Genomic DNA, 22,176 nt, shown 5'->3' with positions numbered 1-22,176 from the left:
CTTGGTATAATGGAATGCTTCTTCTAAGAGTCTTTGTAGTAACTCTGTGTTCAGGAGGAGAAAAACCAAGTATCTCAAATAATGCCTGCTGCCATTAATCAGTGGGAAATGACAGGTTAACAGTGAGGGTCACTCCTCAGTTACAGGTCTTATTCTGCCATGAAAACAAACCCCTGGAAAAGCAAGACTTTAATGTGCTGAGATATCCTAAAAAGAATTAAATACTTGTCAATATCTCTACTATTTAACTAATTCCAGGCTGAAATTAGACAAAACATAGATCATAAACTCAGTCTGTGGGTGCACATGGTAAGTGCCCATAAGTGAGACACAATCAAGGACAATAAAATCTAAAAAATGTAAGAACACTACTATTTATGGAAAAACCTCTCCCAAATACAGAAGCTCAGTTCCTTCCTGCACCTAGATTTGTACAGCTTTTTTTTTTTTTTATAAGTTTTTGTTTGTTTGTTTTGGTTTTTTTTTTAGACAGGCTCTATGTAGTTCTGGCTGTCCTGGAGCTCACTATATAGAACAGGCTCCCTTGAAATTGCAGAGATCCAGCTGCCTTTGCCTCTGCCTCCTGAGTATTGGGATTAAAGGCATGAGCCACAACGCCCAGCCTGTGCAACATTTATTAATGGCAACTAATGAATTACTATGATTCAGAAAATCTGGTGAGGAGTAAGCTCACATTGCAATTTTTTTTTAGCACTGGACCTCACATATGCTAAGAAAACATTCTGCTACTGAACTACATATCCCCAGCCTGAACATTTTTTGCTTAATTCAGGGCACAAGCACTTGCTAGCCCAACAATCCTAATAATGTTGAAGAGATTGATGAACTCTGAAATCTGATTCAAACATAGATTGTCTTCCAGAAAACATCTACATCGCTCTAAATTTTTCCATTCAATTTCAATGACTCTATGGTCTCCAATACCTATTCATGAAAACCCAGTTCAATAGTTCAATAGGATGAAGTAACTGATTGTGCCTCATTAAAACTCAACTTACCTAATCCCCACTGGAAGAAGCGTTCCACCCTGGGTCTAGTTTGGGAGTATATTTCCTAAGAAGATAAAAAGAAACAGAATGAGTAGGTTTGTTGATTGGAATCATTATTAACCCTGTTCAGTGTTAGGGATGAATCTTGGGCCTCCACCAGATTAAGCATATACACTACCATTGAGCTACACCTCTAGCTATTAACAGTTTTTTTTAAATTTATTTATTTATTATGTATACAGTGTTCTGCCTGCATGTGTCCATGCAGGCCAGAAGAGGGCACCAGATCTCATTACAAGTGGTTATGAGCCACCATGTGGTTACTGGGATTTGAACTCAGGACCTCTGGAAGAGCAGTCAGTGCTCTTAACCTCTGAGCCATCTCTCCAGCCCACTATTAACAGTTTTTAAACAAAGTGATCTACTTTCAGTTTTATTGCCTTTTTTATCTTTTGTAATTTCCCTTTCACTAGTAGCCTGTTCATCAGAATGCTTTACTATTGCCACAGGCAGCAAAGATTTCAGTAGAATGGTTTTTTAACAACCTACTCCTCTAACTCCTAAGACTGAAGGAAATAAGAAAATTGAGGAGTTAGAGAGATAGCTAGCTCAGTGGTTAAGAGCACACATTTTGGGCTGGAGAGATGGCACAGAGGTTAAGAGCACTGGCTGCTCTTCCAGAGGACCCAGGTTCAATTCCCAGCACCCACATGGCAGCTCACAGCTGTCTGTAACTCCAGTTCCAGAGGATCTGACACCCTCACACAGACACACATTAAATAAATAAACCTTTTAAAAAAAAGCATACTTTTTTTTTTTTTTGCATAGGACAAGAGTTCAATTCCCAACACCCATGTCAGGTGGCTTACAACTAAGTGTAACTCAAGCTCCAGGAAGATTCAATGCCTCTGTTCCTCACGGACACTTTAAGTCAGGTACACATACACACACACACTTAAAAATAACAAAAAAAGCCGGGCGGTGGTGGCACACTCCTTTAGTCCTAGCACTCGGGAGGCAGAGCCAGGTGGATCTCTGTGAGTTCGAGGCCAGCCTGGTCTACACAGCGAATCCAGGACAGGCACCAAAACGACACAGAGAAACCCCGTCTCAAAAAACTAAAAAAAAAAAAAAAAAAAAAAAAAAATCCTAAAAACAAGACAAAATTAATATTCTTGATAATAAGAGGTGATCCTTTCCCCATGAGATTATTAACATTGTCTTTCAAATCAAGGCTATTTTATTATTTGCCATGATTTTGGAGCCTACATTTGGAAAACGCTGCTTTGAAACAGGAATGGGCAGCTTTACTGAGACCAATGAATTGATAAGTCAATTTTAAAAAGACATCCCAATCCTAAAGTAAAAGAAGTTATCAACATTCTCTTAACAATACAATGGCTTTGAGGAGCTAGAGATGTCCCTCAGTGGCAGCGCTTACCCAGCATGAGTAAGGAACTGAGTTTTATCACTAGCTCTGGCAAGCAAACAAATAAACAGGTCCCCACCCCAAAACAAAATAAAAGTGCAACCAATAAAATGGATTGTACATGGGGCTGGAGCAATGGTTCAGCAGTTACATTCTTGCAGAAGATCTGGGTTTGATTGTCAGCTTCTGGATAGGGGTTCACAGCCATCTGTAACTGTAATCCAGGGAACAGGACACTCTCACCCACGTGGTCCACAGACATACATGCAAGCAAAACACCCATACATATAAAGTAAATAATAAATAAAGATTTAAAAAATGGCTTGTACATGAATATCAAATGGTCCTAAAGGAAATGAGGACTTTGCTAAAAGAACCTTCAAGAACTCTACAGTGGAGAAGGAAAGTAATACAGGGATTATCAAAAAGTATCAGAACTAGCTGTCACTTAGGAAAGGATTGTTTTATAAATGTTGGTCCAAATCAGAACTAGTTATCCACATACTTTTAAATGGGCTTATATAATGAATGCTGAACATGGAGGAGGATGGGAAGAACTGATATCACTTCATTAAAAATCAACTATTGTTTTCATGTTGGCTACACCTGCTTTTTTCCATCTGTAGAAAGAAAAAAACAGAGGACTGGAGATATGGCTCAGTTGTTAAGAACGCTTGTGGTATAGTCATGAAGTCTAGAGTTCAGATCCCAGCACCCATTTAACAAGCCAGCTATCCCCAAAACACCTCTAACTCCACCTCTGAGCAATCTGATGCTCTCTTCTGGCCTCCACGTGTGCATACACTCTCACAGGTGCACATATATGCACACATACACACACAAACACACATACAAATAATAAAATCCATCTTTTTAAAATGAGAAAAAACTGCCAGGCAGCGGTGGCACACACCTTTAATCCCAGCACTCAGGAAGCAGAGCCAGGTGAATCTCTGCGAGTTCGAGACCAGCCTGGTCTACAGAACGAGATCCAGGACAGGCACCAAAACTACAGAGAAACCCTGTCTCGAAAAACCAAAGAGAGAGAGAGAGAGAGAGAGAGAGAGAGAGAGAGAGAGAGAGAGAACGAAGTATATATCAAAGTCTAGAGGGACAGTCTATTTCTTTTGCTGGCTTAATCATTTTGCCATTTTAAAGTTTCAATCAGTTCTTCAAGAAAGAACAAGAAATTTCATTCTTCATGAAGAAGTCAATGTACCTAATAAAGCCATCCTAATTACAAGAAAAGTTTCCTGTTTATCAGTATTAAAATAAGCATGTTAATAACCAGCATATGATGTAGACAGATATTTTGTTGCACCAAGTATCACAGAAAAAAAGTATTTTAAAAAAATCTCAAGTTGAAAGGTAAAGAGACAAAGTCCTTTTTTTCCTAAGCCAGGGTCTCCTTATGTAGCCTAGGCAGGCTCCAACCTTGCAGCAACCATCCTGCCTCAGCATCTTAAGTGCTGGGCTCACAGGCATGTGCCCCCACAACCAGCTGACAAAAATATTTTCATTACACAACAAAACGGGCCAGGGAACAGCTCAGTAGTGAAGTGTGTGTATAGTGTGCTTATAGCTTGATAGAGCTTGTGTGTGTGTGCTTTTTTCAATTGGCGGTTGAGCAATGGCATAATTGATGAAATTTAAATTTTAACAAAAAACCCCAGCCATGGCTAAAGAGTACCTGAGTGCCGTAATAGAAGGTAGATACCATAATAAGGCAAACTTTGGTTTCAGATGACTTAAAATCAGAATACACTCATGTCCACAACAACAAATGCCTGGAACCTAAAACATGAGCAAGGACAGAAGCCACTGGAGTGAACAGTTCACCAAAGTTTGGTTGGTTGGTTTTTCCTTGCTTGTTTTTTTTTTTTCAGACAGGGTCTCTCTGTGTAGCCCTGGCTGTCCCAGAACTATGTAGATCAGGCTGGCCTCAGACCTCATAGAGATCTGCTTGCCTCTGCCCACAGAGTGCTGGGATTAAAGGTGTGTGCCACCACACCTGGGTAGTCATGACTGTATGACTATCCCTTATCTGAAATATATAGGAACAGATGTTCGTTAGGTTTCAGATTTTTTGGCTTTTTGATTTTTTTGCATTTATAGATTGAACATCCCTAGTATGAAACTCTAAATCCAAATTAATCTTGGATTACAAATGCTCAGCCTGTAGTGATTTGTAGAATTTCTAGAGGGAGAAAGAAATCTCAATTTTCTGTATGTGTATACATGATAAGCATGTACAGGTATGTGGTGTGTATACAGGTTTGTGTTGCCTGTGTGTGAGAGTGCAAGTTTGGGTACAGGTATTCACACATGTGTGCACATGTTGTGAGGAAGTCAAAAGTCACCCTTGGGTGTCATTCCTCAGCAGCCATCTACCTTGTTTATTAAGATGGATGTCTCAGTAGGACCTTGGTGTTGCTGATTAGGCTGGCCAGTGAGCGCCAGGGATCTAGCAAACTCTGTTACCCTAGCACTGGGACTGCAGTATATGCCACCATGCCTACCTTTTAGTGGGTACTGAGGACCGACCCCAGGTCCTCACTAATAACTGAGCCCTCTCTCCATCCCAACATCACAATTTTGATATACATGTTTATGTTTGATTCATTTCCTTCCAGTAGTATTCCATGTTTTCCTGATACACACAACAGCTTTATACTAACAAACCAACAAGGTAATCCTATGCTCTCTGCTCTCCAGTCAAGGCGCCACAACCTTTGTGGTGAGAGGGAAATCCCCCTTGCTGCCACCACGATGCCAGATTTCATTGCATCTGCTCTCTGGTTAGCATTTAAGAACACTTATAAGTCAGATGCTCTTAACTTTGGACTCTTTATTACACCTTTTTCTAAAACACGCAGTCAGGGCTGGGCCTGATGGCTTACAGCTGTAATTCCAGCACCTATGCTGGTCAATGAGGCAGGAAGATCACCAGCCAGTCTGAGGACAATGTAGTCAATTCCAGGCCAACCCTACAGAGTGAGATCCTAAAAAACTAAAACAAATCAATAAATAAACAGTCATTAATAAATAAATAGTAATTAATAAATAAATTATGAAACTAAAAATTCAAACATACAACCAATATAGACTTTTCACTATTAACTCTTAAGTAGATGTACCTGACACCAACTTGTATATGGCTCACACTGATGTCGGAGTTGTGAGATGTTTTCTTCAAGTTGAGTCCTTGGCTCCTCCACATATTTAGATTGATTCTCAGGAACTGAATAGAGTGAAAGCTACACGTATTAAAACAAAAAGAAAAGCATATACTATGAGACCATGTAACATATGATCAATTTTGTAGGTTAATATTGCTAATAATCTGTAAATACCAGTTACCTTAAGGGTTGTATGCAACCTCTAACTTTCCTTCAGATGATCTGTGTGCCTTGCTTCCTCAATAAGGTCAAGGCCAAGAGGGCAGGACTACACAGTGTCCTGGCTTCTCCCTATCTACTCTATCCACTGTTTTGTTTTGGGAGTGTGGAGTAACTACTGAACCTAGGGCCTCAAGCAAGCAAGGCCAGCACCTCCAGTCCGCTGATCCACTTTACAGAGTGGAACCTGGTGTCTGACCTCAAACTATTCTACTATGCTAAAGGGTAAATGGAGGAGGTTTATTTGCGGGGAGGGCACAAGTCATGGCGCATGTGTGGCGGCGGTCTGAAAACAACTTTCTGAGAGTCAGTTTTCTCCTACCATGTGGGTCTCAGGGATCGAACTAAGTCATCAGGCTTGGCAGCAAGTGCTTTTATCACTGAGCCATATTACCAGCCCTTGAATTTTGTTTTGTTTTTAAGAAAAAAAAGCTGAGAGGAATTGAAGAATAATTGATTACATGGATTAAATATCAGAATGCTACTGATCAAAGCAGGCGAACAAATTCATTGTCCACCTAGAAAAGAGCCTTCTCAGTAGACACTACTAGCCACCTCTTCCCATGGACAATGCTACTGTTCTAAAGCCTGAGAGAAGAGGAAGGGAAAAAGGAAGCTTACTGGCTTTATGTAAACACCATTCAAGTAACCTTGCTTGGCCACTAGGGGCACCTGTACATCATTTTATTCCAAGGCAACAGAAATTGAAGAAAATAAAAAATCCAAATAATTACTGGGAGGTACAGAAAAAAAAAGAATATAAATGATGAAGAAAAGATGTCTTATTTCACTGATCTATTATATACTAATATTTATTTAAGCTTCTTTAAAAGAAAAATATGAAAAGTTTTCTTAGCTTGCTAAGCAGTCCAGAATCAGGCAGGCCACTCTGAAAAGTGAGTTGTACAGAGCCCCACAACTGGAGAGTGGACAGAGAGTGAGAGATTTTAGAACACTCAGTCCTAATGGGATGTCTTCACCAAGCCCTGCCCTCGGCTCTGGGAAGTGTACAGAAGAGGAGAGCTGGAAGAACCAGAGGGGATGGAGGACAGTGAAAACAGTGTCTTTCAGACACAAGAGGACTGGAGCACATATGAAGCCAGCATGCACAGGGCCTGCACAGGTTCAAGCTAGACAGGGTCCCAGTGCTGAGAGGGGAAAGTAGACACAGGCTACTATCCCTAACCAAGAAGCTATCTCCTATTGACTACTTCTTGCAAAGGAAAAATTAGTTCTCTCCAGTGGAGTCTCACTGGGGATATTAAACACATTTAAGAACAGGTCCCACCGGGCAGCGGTGGCATACACCTTTAATCCCAGCACTCAGGACACAGAGCCAGGCAGATCTCTGTGAGTTCGAGGCCAGCCTGGTCTACAGAGCAAGATCCAAGACAGGCACCAAAACTACAGAGAAATGCTGTCTCAAAAAAACAAAACAAAACAAAAAGAACAGGTCCCATACCTAGCAGTAAATGGCCAACACAAAATGAATTCAATGGTATTTTTGTAGACTTTTGTCCCATATTGCTTTGTTTGGGCATTTTATTTTCTTAGTGGCCTTTTTCTGTATATTATAGTTTCCAATTTTGTTTTTATGGAGAGAGAAATGTTTCTTGTGGTTTTTGTTTTTTTTTTTAATTATGATTTGTTTGGTTTTTCTGTCTGTCTACTGTTTTCTAAAGAAAGATAAGTGTAGAGTTGGGTGGGTGGACAGGTGGAAAGGATCTAGGAGGAGTTGGGGGTGGGAAAACAGAGATCAAAATACACTGTATGAAAAAAATTTCTCGAATTAAAAAAATAGGTATATACTAAGAAAAAGGAAAAGTGAGCTGTGTTTAAAATCCACTGGGATATAGTAAGCTCTCCACTAAAAACTAAATCTATGAGCTATTTCTTAATTATGCTCCTAGCTACATTCCACTACCATCTGTGGAAAAAACAGAGTTCAGCAATTTCCAACAGAAAAAACAAATAAACTATCAGGAAATGTATATGTCTTCCTTTCGAATATTTCAAAGTGTGCTAAGGGTATACGTTAGTATCCATCCAGTACCTCAAAGAGTAAAACTAAATCTTGATACATAATTTATAAAAATTCTCCTAACTAAATCAGATGTTCACTCGGTACCATACAGTATCAGCACATTACCTCATCAACCTTCATGTAATTCTTGTAAGGTGAGTCCTTTTTGGGTGCTGCATAGACTCTGAAGGTGAGCAGGCTCAGGCTGGCTGGCCCCACACATCTCTGAAGTACCTGAAATGCAAAGGCAAGCTTAAATCTTTTCTCCATGCTACAAAGCAAGTACGACGAGGTCAGTAGGCCGACACCCTCAGCCATTCCCACCCAGAAAAGCTTAGTGCCCTTTCTGAAAAGTAAATGCATTTCAGAAATTCTGAGGATGTCAAAATATAAGCATGTGTTCTGGATGAGTTCAAATTTCAAAACTTCATCTTAATTTCTCAAAGATAAAATTCCAAAGCCTTCAATTGAAAAATTTAAAAATACATAGCTAGGCAAATTGATATCAATCTATATACGAAAGATATATAAATCTCTGAAAAACATCCAACTCTAACTCACCATTTCTCCCTCATACCCACCTTTCTTTCTCTACATCGTGTCTCAGGAATGGTGACAATCTCATCAGAAACTCTGAGATCATTTGAAATTCACTCTCAGAATACAATAGATCAATATTAACTATAATCATTGTGCTGTGTAATAGATCTTTCCAACTGTATCTTCCTAAAATTTTGTATTCTTTGACTGATAACCTTCCTCAATTCAAATCCCAGCCACTGGTTGCTACCATTCTATCTGCTTCTATCAGTTCAGTATTTTTAGATTACATTGAAATAAGAGTACAATATGAAATAATGAACAAGTTAATTACCTCCATTTAGACACACTATAATATATGCATACTTCAAAACATCGTGCATATGTGTGTGTGTGTGTGTGTGTGTGTGTGTGTGTGTGTGTGTGTGTGTATTACATGCCTTTTTGCCCATTTAAGATTAAAAATAAGCAGCTGGTGATGGTGCATACCTTTAACCTCAGCACTCAGGAGGCAGAGGCAGGCGGATCTCTGTAAGTTCGAGGCCAGCCTAGCCTATAGAGTGAGTTCCAGGACAGCCAGGGCTACACAGTGAAATCCTGTCTCAAAAAAAAAAATTACAAATAAATCTCAAGGTCATCTTCACCACCACCATCAATCCTTTTGGTCACTAAGCTCTGGCAATTGTGCCTATTAAATGATCTCACTTCTATTTGCTCTTCTTTACCCCTCCTGTGCAGTCCTTCCTTGAGCCTCATTTCTTTCCTGGATTGTTTTTAGCAGCAACCTAAATGGTTGCTTAGCCCTCTAGGGATTCAAATCACCACAGGAGAAACTATAACGATTAATTTAAACTATATCCCTGATTAGATTCTTTCTATCCTTACTTGAGATTTTTGTATTTATTACCTACGACTTTTATGTGAACCAAAGATTTGCTATAACCAGCCACGACCACTTTCCCTATCCTCACTCTGACTCTGGTCACAAAACATAAACTTTCTGTATTTTTCTCGTGCTGTTTTCCAGCTACCTGGGTTCGCTGATTGCTATGATTGCTTTGTCTTTTTCCAGAGAACTACCTTTTTAAAAGCAGGGAGGAGTCATGCTTTTACTTTACGTTTTTATCTGTCCATGTATTTATGCCTATCAAGTTCGCCCTAGCAGGTTGGAATTTCTCTGAGAATGAGGTGTGTCTTATTCCTATTTCTCCTGCTACAGCTGGGCCTAGCATAAAAGAGATGTTCAACAACTGCTCATTCATTGCCTGTTATGAGACACAGGGAATAGAAGAGAGAAGAGTGAAGGATATCGTTTTATCTAGGTAGCCATGTTTTAGCATCTTAGAAATCATAATACTAAGATTTGCAGTAACTATAATACAAAAGACTAAGCCACTTGGTAATACAAATCCTTACCACAAGAATTCAGCTGCTTGGAACTCTCAAAGTAAGAACTCTAATATATTAGCTTGTCAGAGGTTTTGAAGATAGCTAAATAAGGCCCAAACTGAGGCAGAAAACTAAAAATTGCTGAAACAAAAGCTGAATTGCCATCTCAGCTCTGCAAGCCCCAGGAGGACTGTCAGAGTTCCCTTGCCCGTGTGGCTAAATCTTTCTCTCTGGTGTGATTCTATTCTCCAGCACGATTTCTCTAATACGATACATTCTCTAGTGTAGACCCTCTTTCAACTTTTATTTCACAGAGCCCGCCAGGGACTTAATAGTCAGAAGAAACTAAGCAACTGCACCAGTATTTGCTTAGATGGGGCCCCACTAAATGCTGGAAAGGTGTAGGATGCCATTATTCACAAAGAAAACAAAAAACAAACAAAAAGTCAAAGGCCATCCTCCTCCCTTTGCCAATCAAGTAGCTGGGATTACAGGCATGTGCCACCGTAGCTGGTGGCTGCCATTATCTTAAATACCTTGTCGTTTCTTTGTCTCTCCCTTCTGAAGCTTGACAAGGACTTATGATTACAAAACCAATCCAGCCTGGTAAGCAGGATTATGTGTGATAACAATTAGAAGAAGCCAACTAGAACTTGATTTCCAAATCGATGTTTCGTGCACACCTGCTGGATGTCAGACACAATAAAGCAGATATGGTCCCTGGCTGAAAAAGCTTCTGAAAAACTTCAGTTACTCAAAAAACCCAGGCAGCCAAGTATGCAGACTTCTTGATACAAGGTCAAACCTTGGGCTACAGAGTGAGATCAAGACCAGCTTAGGCCTCATAGCCATGCCCTGTCTCAAACAAAAACCAAATAAGACTCAGGCATAGACTAATTCTTCAGCTCTAGCCACAAGAGTCGATTCCTGGCAGTTAGCCAAGACAATAAATCTGGCACGGCCATAAACATTCAGATCATAATGGGTACACAGAAAGCTAAACTGTTTTTGTTGCTTTGCAAGTTAAAGAGTACCGCCCAGAATTCTGCAGCTTGGGGACCACATTACTATCCCAGTAAAATTGCTTTAAAAACAAATGGAAAACTCAAGTTAATTAAGATGCTTCCAAATCCCCAAATCCCTGACAACTTGCCTTCTAATTCTATGGAGTATCCAGTGGATAGTCTCTTCATTTTTAAGGAGGAGGCCCGTGCTGGCTGGTTTTATGTCAACTTGACACAAGCTACAGTCATTTGAGAGATAGGAATCTCAACTGAGAAAATGTCTCCATAAGATCAGGCTGCAGTTTAGCGTATGGGGCATTTTCTTAATTAGTGATTACTGTGGGAGGGCCTAGCCCATTGTGAGTGGTGCCATCCCTGAGCTCTCTAAGAAAGCAGGCTGAGTACACTATGGAGAACAAACCAGTAAGCAGCACCCTTCCATGGCCACTGCATCAGCTCCTGCCTCCAGGTTCCTGCCCTGGCTTCCTTCAGTTATGAACTACAGTGTGAAAGCATAAGCCCTTTCCTCCCCAACTTGCTTTTGGTCACGGTGTTTCAGCACAACAATGATAGCCCTAAGACAAGGTCCTTTATTTATTTTCCCAGAAGTACATACCTTTCATCTTACTAGGCTTTCCATTTAGATTATGTAGCTCTTTCCTTTTCAATTAAAGGCGTTTTGTGTGCCTATGGACACACAGGGTTTCAGAATCATCAGAAGACTATTTGAAAAGCAGATTCCATCACTTTCCTCTAAAAAGTCTGACTCAATAGATCTAAAGGAACCCAATAACATATTCCCACCACAAGGCAAGTTTCAAAAATCACCATTCTCCAAAATTCTTAGGGAACAGATACTCACCATAAGCTGGTCTGAATAATCAAGTGCACTTATTTTTAAAAACATTTTAAAGACAATAAACTGAAATGAAAATTGTCTAAAACATTAAAAACAATAGCATGATTAATTTATACTCCAGAATATCCTCCCATCTTAATCAAGGTACAACTAATACTCTCCTCTTTCTTCTCCTCCTTTCCTTGAGAAGGGGTACTAGGGATTAAACCTAGGGGCTTGTGCATGCTAGGCAAGTGCTCTGTACCACTTGAGCTACATCCCCAGCCCTGACACTCCACTCTTAATCCTCAACTATTACCTTAACCTTCTACCAGCCTTCTATCTCCCTCCATGAACAAATGTGGCTTTTGATTTTTAAAGATGTATTTCTTTGTTGTGTTGGCGGGAGTTACAGGTGCTTGTGAGTCACCTGATGTGGGCTCTGGGAACCAAACTCTGATCTTCTGAAAGAACAGCAGGTACTTTCACTGCTGAACTTCTCTCCAGCACTTTTTCTTTTCTTTGCTCTTCTTTTCTCTTTTTTAACAATTTCTGGACCTTTGATTTATGGTTATGGTGGTACCGAGACTAGAACTCAGGCCCTTAGGCATGCTAGGCAAACTCTGTACCAGTAAGCTACATCTTAGACTACAATTTTACTTTTTGAGACAGAGTCTTAGTAGCCCAGCCTAGCTTTGAACTTGATATTTAGCCAGAGATGACCCTTAACTTCTGATCCTCATCTCTACCTGTTGGAATTATATGTGTGATCCACCATGCCCCGTTTATAAGAATCTAGGGCTTTGCACATAAGAGGCAAAGCACTCAACCAACTGGATTCTATTCCCAGTCCCTAAATGTATTTTAAAATAGACAATAATCACAAAAGTATGTACATTTTTTATTTAGTAAAGCCACCCAACAGACTGATGTTTAGAGTCAGTGTTACTGGGAATGGCCTTTGGAAAGAGCAGTAACAAAAGAAACCAATGGTTTAAAACAGGGGATGATTTTTTGAACACACCCCAATCCTGGCAGCTATAACCACAGATGCTATATGGGATCCCATTTAACAGCTGCTACTTCTGTAATATGAAAAATCGTTTCAATCAAGTTCCTTTTAATATCAAAGTCAGAATTTCAACTATAACCTAATCAAAGTAATTTGGTTGCAAAAATTGTATGACCAAATCTATAATGCTTTATGTTTATTTTCAAGTGTCTTCCTACCTGGCCCACATTGGCCTTGAACTCTCCATCCTCCTGCCTCTAGATCCTGAGCACTGAGATTTTGAGCATGTACCATCATACCTGGCTCTAATGCTTTAATTACTGCACTCTAGCTATTATATCACTTGGCTGACTGTCATATAACCTGTACACTAAAATGTCAAGCTCTTTCCAACGTTATATAAAATCATTTTAAATCCCTGTGGGAAATAAATGTTACTTGAACATTTTTAAAGTAAATGTCATTTAAAATTAGATATTCTTATACTTACAAAAAGAGGTATAACCATGTTTTCCCTCAAAATGTTATACTGATTATTCATCTTTTCTCCAATAGCTTCCATTCTCAAAGCATTTATTCATTTGAAAGAGAATGCTCCTACGACTAAGGGTATAACGTACCTCAGTGGTAGGGTACCACTGTGTCTAGAATGCTTCAGGACCCTGGGTTTCATCTTCCATACCATGCACACTAAAAACATTTACTTTTGACTCTCCAGTTGTTTACGAAGTAAAACTCTGAAAAGGGGGAGCTGAACAGACGGCTCAGTGACTAAGAGCACTGGATGCTCTTCCAGAGGACCCAGGTTCCATTCCCAGCACCCACACGGCAGCTCACAACTGTCTGTAACTAGTTTCAAGGACCTAATGACCTCTTCTGGTCTCTGTGGGCACCAGGCACACACATAGTACACACACATGCAAGCAGGCAAAAACACTCATACAATTTCTAAAATGTGAAATGGATTTTTTTTAAGTCTATGAAAACTGACCACACTTTCAAGGTTATTCTTGTTCTAAATAATTAACATAAAACCAAAAGTTTAGATATGTGAAATTTTTAAGCTAAAACAAACTGATGAAAACAATCAACAATTTGGTCCAAATAACACTACATAGGTGTCCATAGGAACATACTAATAATTTCTTGTAAACTGAATTAAAAGTAAAGAGAAACATTTCAAATTCACTCACAACTCTAGAAGCATCAAAATAGACTACCTTTCCCTATAACAGACACTCAATGGGTATCTCCATGTTACACAGCCTCCCCAGCTTTGTATGCAAACAGTCAAATGTTCCACCACTGAGCTACACCTCTAAGCCTTACCCAGCGTTTCTATGATGGGCACACATCCAACACAACAGAGGCTTGCTCTGGGTAGGGGCTGAAAGGGAGGTAGACAATGGAAGTGTGACCACTATCTGTACCATTTGGACTTTTTAAATGAAACAATATTTCGGTATTGGTTATAAACTTATTTTAAAAGTAGGTATTTTCTAAGAAGTAACCTTGATAAATCATATGTAGCCAGAATTTATTGCCACCATTTACATAGCATATTAAAAAATGAAATTCACTTTTCATATGCAATCACAGCTTCCATTTCTAAATGCCTCTGGATCAAAATTTAAGACTATAAGAAATTCATTTTTTGTATACTGAAAATAAGAACAAGAAAGCAGGGCTGGAGAGATGATGGCTCAGTGGTTAAGAGCACTAATTGCTCTTCCACAAGACCCAGGTTCCATTTCCAGAGCCTTATGGCAGCTCACAACTCTCTGTAACTCCAGTTCCAGGGCACTGGATGCCCTCTTCAGGTTTCCACAAGCACCAGGCACACACAGTGTACACACACACATCGAAGCAAACACTCTAACACATAAAATAATAAATAAGTCCTTTTTAAAAAGAAAAAAAACAAAAGCCTACTGTAAAATGACATTTGGTTTTAAAAGTAGGGGAGGTAGACTGTAGAATAATTCCAGTGATATTTTTAAAAGGTCATACCAAGGGTATATATAAGTATGCTCAAAAAGTGTCTGCAAAGATGCTACCTGTGGTTGCCTAGGAGTGGGGCTATTAAAGGTGATTCTTAAGTAGTATCTGTATGTCTTCAAGTTTTTGAGGTGAATATTGATTTGTTTACAACACACAAAGGAATAAAACTAGCTGGCTCCTGAAGATTTTCGAAAAACTATACCACAAAGTATGAAGATCCTTCCAAATGAAGGAAAATAATTTTTTATAAATACATTAATCAGCACACACATGGTGCACCTATCTACATGCAGGCAAAATACTCATATGCATAAAATAATATAAATAAATCTAAAAAAATTAAATGTTCAAGGACAGTCACGATTATTCAGCAAGTCTGAAGCCAGCCTATTTGAGACCCTGCCTAAACAAAAAAAAAAAAAAAGGAAACAAGAAGAAAAGCTATTTCCTGCTATAGCAAACAACTATTTATGAGAAGCTTTCAATTCTGTAGTTTTGTGCCAAAGTAGCTGATATTTCCTAGTTCTTCTGTATCTACTATAAAGACTATAATCTTAAAAGATAAGCAAAGAAAAAATGAGGCTTGAAAAAAAGATTAGTATCTTTTCCTCACAGAAAACCATTTTATTTTTTTCTGGGGTCAAGGGGCAAATATCACTACAAAATTACGCCAATAAAGCAAAGAAAATACATTTCATCTGCAATTGTTTCATTTTTTAAAAATCCTGTAAAAATAGCTATCTGATTTTGTCAAATATACATAGAAAAGTAACAAACTTGTGTAATAAACAGAAAAGAAATCTCCTGGCCAAAGAGTGTGATTATTGTTCATTGAGGCAGGTTTTGAGTCACAGATGTGGAACACACATGACACGTAATTTACTGGGCTCCAAATGTATTCTGAACTTCCTCATCCAGACAGAAATTGATTGCAGAATGCCCAAAACTCCAAAAAGGCCTCTCTCCCTCCATCCTCTGCCCTCTCTGAAGGCCATCCTAAGAGCCGCTCAACCTTTTCTAAGCTAAGGAAATATAGGAAGGAAAAATTGCAGAGGAATATTCATTTACTTCAAGTAATGCACCTATAGAACTAAAAATACACATTATTTAATAGGAAGCACTATTTTATCAATGTGAAATATTTCTAAACCTAGGTTTCATCTCCCAAATGCAGCACCATCTACACAGAACTCTGAACTCTAATGAGATCGTCTTTCAGCCTCATTGAAGCTACTCATGCTTTTTTGTGCTTTAAATAAAACTGAAAATTTAAGCAAAAACCATGTCTAAGATTCAATTAGTTGATGACAATCTGGATTTATGGTAAAAAAAAAAAATCTTTGCTTAAAAAGAAATAAAGACAAGATAAATAATATTCGGGCTATATTCAGCAACCTGAACAGATCCTAAAAACAAGCTCAGAGGCAATATTTTCCAGGTGCCATAAGTCACAATGCACAGTGTAGGAGAGCTGCTAGAGTCCTTGTATCCCTCTTTGCTTCCTTACCAGTCTAATTTAGGTCATAATACGAGAATGTGAAAAGTGATTCATCGAGCAGCACAGAAGAATACAGGTTGCTATTTCACAAAGACTGACATTTGTGGAATGGGGAAAAAGATCCTTTGCTAGGTCCATTAAAAGACTGCTCACCCAGCACTCGGGAGGCAGAGCCAGGCGGATCTCTATGAGTTCGAGGCCAGCCTGGGCTACCAAGTGAGTTCCAGGAAAGGCGCAAAGCTACACAGAGAAACCCTGTCTTGAAAAACCAAAAAAAAAAAAAAAAAAAAAAAAAAAGACTGCTCAATATGAATAGACATATCTGAAATACAATCCACTGAGTAGTCCTCCCAAATAAGACATCTAGCATGACCATCTGAATCTCTCTAGCACCCACAGAGGGCTCCTCATCTTCACAAAACCAAGCCCCCCTCCAAAAAAAATCCTTAGGTGGGAACTAGTAAGGGCTCTGAATAAAACATAGTGCATTACTCCTGAGTGTTTTGGCTAAGGTCAATTATAAATTATACTACATTGCTTCAAGGATTCTCAAAAGAAGTCTTAAGACAAGTAACCACTTCAAATCAATTTTAAAGAAAATTCACTCATCATATAAGTATACTAATGCATAACTGTACCATAAAATACACCTTAATATTCAGTTAGAGCATATTAAAAACTCAACCCTTGTTCTAAAATCTTCCTTCTCCAAGTCTTAGTGTACAGGGAACACAAAAGCCACATTAAGAAACTAGCACTGGCCAGGCAGTGGTGGCACAAACAAAAAAGTGGCACTGCTGAAGTTTCCTAACAAAACAAACATAAACTAGGGGAAACTTAGCAAAAGTTCTACAACATTTTCTTTAAGATTATGTTAGTACCTCTCTTGTAATGTGGAGTTGTTCAAGGTCTTAACATTGCACGCAATTCTCCACTGACTCCTTTTGTTTTGTTTGTTTGTTTGTTTTGGATTTATTTTGGGTTTTTTTGGTTTTTTGTTTTGTTTTTGCTTTTTGAGACAGGGTCTTTCTATATAGTCCTGGCTGTCCTGAAACCTACCATGCAGACCAAGCTGGCATCTAACTCAGATATCCACCTGCCTCTGCCTTCTGAGTGCTGAGATAAAAGACATGCACCACCATGTCAGCTCCTCCACGGTGTTTGTGTGAGGATTTTCTTCTCTGTTTGGAAAACCCATTCAGGGCTAGAAAGATGGCTCAGCAGTTAGGAACACTGGCAGCTCTTGCAGAGGTTCAATTCCCAACAACCACATAGTGGATCACAACCATTTATTTTATTTATTTTTTTGTTTTTGTTTTTTCAAAGCGGGTTTGTGTAGCTTTGGAGCCTGTCCTGGAACTCTAGACCAGACTGACCTGGAACTCACAAAGATCCACCTGCCTCTGCCTCCCGAAAGCTCTCACAACCATTTATAATGGGATCTGATACTCTCTTCTGCCAAGCAGGCACACATGCAAATAGTATAAATAAATAAATCATAAAAAGAAAGAAAGAAAACCTTTTCAACCTTGGCTGGTTAACATCAAAGGTCTGAGCAAACATGTTTTTTATAAAGTCTGATACCCACTGCTGGTGTTCTGTGTTCTATGTTAGTTCTCAAAGTTTCACAAATGCTCCACAAACTGGCTGCCTAGACTCCACCTTTGGAGATTCTGATGTCCATGGTCTAGAGTCCACACTGGTCATGGAAACTCCCTTAAGCTTCACAGATGACTCAAACGTGCAGTCTAGGTCGAGGCCCACTTCATTATAATGTACTTACTTTATCTGTACCAATAATCACATGTGAGATTGAAACCAAAGTTTCACAATTCCCTAGAAGATCACTGGATTCCACCTAACAAATAAATCTTGGGGACTAGAGAGATGACCAAGCAGTAAACAGTGCTTCCTGCTCTTCTATAGGACCCACATGAAGCAGCTTACAACTACCTCTAACTCCAGCTCTAAGAGATCCATCCAGAGCCCTCTTCAGGCCTCCAATGGCGCCAGCATACACATGGCATTCACTCCCACACACACAAGTGAAAAAAATAAAAATAATTGTTTTTTAAAGTAAAACTGAACTATGTGAAGGGCCCTAGAAATTATATCTTAAAGAACTGTGATGCCTGGCTAGATTTAGGAACTCTCTTCTAGATAAGAACTGAGTCATTTCACTTGTACTCCACAGAATATTAACTAACTATGCCCAGGCCATAGCCAGTGATAAATAAAATCTGTGAAATGAAGAAACTCAAGTATCGCACATGAGAACTGGATTTATGTATTCAGTATTCAAACTTCCTGCTACAACACAAAGAAAAACTGCTTCCAACAACAGAATCCAAATACTGGCACACTTTTCAAATGTGATTTTTTTTTTTAAATCCATAATGCTCCCTACTGCCCTGATCATGAATAACCAAATAAAAACAATGGTCACAGGGTGGAGAAATGGCTCGGCGGCTAAGAGTACATATTATTTTTACTATTCTTACAGAGGACCCCAGTTCAACTCTCAGCGTCCACATCAGGCAGCTCACAAACACCTGGAACGCCAGCTTCAGGGAGCAAACACTTCTCTGACCTCCTTGGGCACGTACATAAACACACATACATACACATAAATAAATAATACAATTTTAAAAAGAAAACAACAGTCACAGTTTAAACACTGAAAATACCCATAACAAGCTACACACATTGTACTTCCTTACCAACACTTACACTATCAAGCCTTGTACCTTCAAGTCCTAGTCTCCCCAAGCTGGCAATTCCCAAAGCCAGACCAATCCTACCATTTATTCTGTCCCCTCTAAGCAGAGACTTGTAGTAGCAAAACTCTCAGCAGAGCCTTTACAACCCCCTTTTTTTTGGTGCCTAGTCAGTGCCTCTTCCAAATCCTACCCCATTCATGAAGTCATCAACCTCAAAAACATAGGGAACATGCACTAAGGATCTTACTAAACAAATTCTTAACTATTCAAAGTGTGATGATCAGCAGCATCAATGACACTGAGATGCTCCAAAAAAAAAAAGAGAATCTGAGGCCCCATCCCAATCTAGATTTTAACAAGTCACATGCACATTAAAATTTGATGGACTGTGGCTCTCAACTGCTAATACCTGGTATCACAATAAAATTTTTCATTCACTGACACACATGATTTTATTTATATATGATATATACTTATTTTTACACATAATAAAATACTGGAAGGTATTCTGCATGCTACTAGAGGAAAAAGGTAAACACCAACCCAGCTACACACCCTGTGATCTACAATGATGAGCAGCCTGCAAGATACGCTGCAACAGTGGTACAGAAACGGTGGGAGTAGCCAACCACTATCTGATTGGAACTAAGGCCCACTCCATGAGACAGAACCCATGCCTGGCACTGCTAGGGTGGCCAAGAACCTGGCACTTGATAGGAGAAAACCAAATACTACTGCTCTGCTAAAGGAATGTAGCAATAAAATGACTTCTAATGACATCCCGCTATACTCATAGATCAGTGCCTTGCTTAACCATCTCAGAGAAGCTTCCTCCTGCAGCAGATGGGAACAAATAGAGACTCACAATTGAACAATATTCAGAGAGTGACAGACCTTGGAACACTCAGTCCTAAATGGGACGTCTCCATCAAATCCCTCCCCTCAGGGCTCAGGGAACCCTGTGGAAGAGGAGGAGGAAAGAATGTAAGAGCCAAAGGGGATGAAGGACACCAAGGAAACAAGGCCTTCTAAACACAGCATAACAGACACATGTATGAACTCACAGAGACTGCTGCATCATGCACAGGGCTTGTATGGGTCTGCACCAGATGGGGGCCCAGCGCTGAGAAGAGAAGTGGACCCAGGTTCCATTCCCAGCACCCACATGGCATCTGACAACCATCTGTAACTCCAGTTCCAGGGAATCATATGCTCTCTTCTGGCCTCTGTGAGCACCAGGCAAGTATGTGGTACACAGACATACATGCAGGCAAAACACTAATATACATAAAATAAAAAATTAAAACTAAAACAAATGTTCAACACAACTAAAGACACAAAGAACAACCCCTGAAATTTCCAAAACATACCCAAAGGGAGTGGTACCAGTCAGTTGAGAACCACAGTGGTTCTACAATCACATCCTTTTCCTTCCCTCTTTCTCCCTCCTGTAAAAAAAACTTATGAGTCATCAATCTATGCTAATCTTTCATTTCCATCAATAAACTTAATATGTATGACGATCATGGAAGATTTTCAAAGAGCCCAAGTCAATGAACATGTTCACAGACTCCTATGAATACACCTGACAGGGGCACTGTTGGTTGCTGATTCAGTTTCCATTACACCTCTTCCTCCCAAAAGAACCCCACTGTGTTCATGAAACCATTCCTTTCCCATATGTTTAAGCAAAATGATCCTGTTTAACTTAAGCTAACCAGAGCCCAACATTCCCCTGGTAACTGCTATTGGGCTAGGGACAGACACCTGACCTATGTTGGTCCAATCAGACCTGAAGAAAAAACATAATCCAAGCATGGGAGTGTTATCCTCTCCTCTTCCCCTAATGAATGACAAAGTATTGTTACTGGTTGTCATCTTGTAACCGTAAGGAAAGCTGACAATGGCATAGTAAACCCAGAAGAGTCAGGTCTTTGACGACACTGAGCCAACAAATCAATGAGTTCAGTGTCCATCCTTTCTCTGGGTTTAATAAGAGAACTTTCCTCAGTTCTCTGTGTAGTTTTGGTGTAACAATTAGATTTTTTTATTACCTTAATTTCACCAATAGAAAACCACGCCGGGCGGTGGTGGCGCACGCCTTTAATCCCAGCACTTGGGAGGCAGAGCCAGGCGGATCTCTGTGAGTTCGAGGCCAGCCTGGGCTACCAAGTGAGTTCCAGGAAAGGCGCAAAGCTACACAGAGAAACCCTGTCTCGAAAAACCAAAAAAAAAAAAAAAAAAAAAAAAAAAAAGAAAACCACAGTCAGGGAGGAGTTAAATGACATGTCCATTATCATATATCTAGAAACTGGCAATACCACAGCACTGGAAGGCAGAAACCATGGTCTGATTTTGCAGCCCTTATTAATGTGCCCCAAACACTGTGGCTGCAGGAAACTTTTAAATGGGTAGCATAAATTTGAGATTTTATTAGCACTATTCTGTGAATGTTTCTTGGAGTGTTGATTTTATAGATTTCTGGCTGCTTGTTGTTTTTTGTTTTGGTGTGGTTTGGTTTTTTGTTGTTGTTGTTGCTTTTTTTTTTTTTTTTTTTTTTTTAGAAAGGGTCTCTTTATGTAAGCCTGGTTGTCCTGGAAATCGCTATGTAATCCAGGCTGGCCTCGAACTCACCTGCCTCCGCCTCGCGAGTGCTGGGATAAAGGGCACGCACAGCCTGTAATTTTTTTAATGACAAAATATAACTGATTTTTAAGAAAGAATAACTTTATGATAAAATACGGGTTTTTGAAAGTCTTCACTGTAAACGTCTTACGGAGTACAGGAGTTCAAAAAAAAAAACTGTAAGGGAGGGGATAAGAGTCGACTTTTCCACACTAACGCTCACTAGGGAGTAAGCTCCAGCTTTCCCTACTCTTAGCCTTTCCCTCCCTCCCCAGCCTCCCCGACATCCTCCGAAGCTGACCCTCCCCCACCCGCCATGCCAGGTTCTGAAACCTGATCCTGCCAAGCAACCAAAGCCTCATGCCCGGACCTGGCCTCATCCTACCCAGGACCCCAAAAGGGCATGAGCCGAGGAAGTGGGTACTATAGCGGCGTCTTAAGTCTTCAAAATGTTCCATTCGCGAGAGACCTACTCAAGGGCCCATCCCACCCATCTAGGGTTCCATGCCTCAACCTCACAGCTGCTGGTACCAGGCAGTGAATGAATCGCTGGGCCAGGACTTAGCCAGCCCAGAGGTGGGCAAAGCCTCGGGGGGAGCCGGGTCTGATCCCCAGAGGCCCCACGGGAGCGTAGGAAAGGCTCCGGTAGTCTGCGAGGGGGCGATGACAGCTGTGACCCGGCTCCACGT

General features: G+C 40.0%; 1 protein-coding gene across 3 annotated transcripts in view; it reads right to left on the bottom strand.

The window, feature by feature from the left end:
* The window catches only part of Apoo (apolipoprotein O), a 56,246-nt gene that overhangs the window by 33,876 nt on the left and 194 nt on the right, over positions 1-22,176 (bottom strand). The window contains exons 1-4 of one of the 3 annotated variants that reach the window (XM_059250419.1): positions 22,019-22,167; positions 7,987-8,094; positions 5,577-5,696; positions 1,020-1,074 (exon numbers count right to left, since the gene is read on the bottom strand). In XM_059250419.1, the coding sequence (XP_059106402.1) occupies positions 1,020-1,074; positions 5,577-5,696; positions 7,987-8,001 (190 nt within the window). In that variant the 5' untranslated portion in view covers positions 8,002-8,094; positions 22,019-22,167. Of the gene's footprint in view, positions 1-1,019; positions 1,075-5,576; positions 5,697-7,986; positions 8,095-19,756; positions 19,811-22,018; positions 22,168-22,176 lie in introns of those variants that run through there. The other 2 variants (XM_059250418.1, XM_059250416.1) reach the window with 2 other exon arrangements.

Source organism: Peromyscus eremicus, chromosome X (genome assembly GCF_949786415.1).
Source record: "Peromyscus eremicus chromosome X, PerEre_H2_v1, whole genome shotgun sequence".
Taxonomy (NCBI): domain Eukaryota; kingdom Metazoa; phylum Chordata; class Mammalia; order Rodentia; family Cricetidae; genus Peromyscus; species Peromyscus eremicus.
The sequence above is the reverse complement of the archived record's forward strand: the minus strand, read 5'-3'. Positions and strand labels throughout refer to the sequence as shown.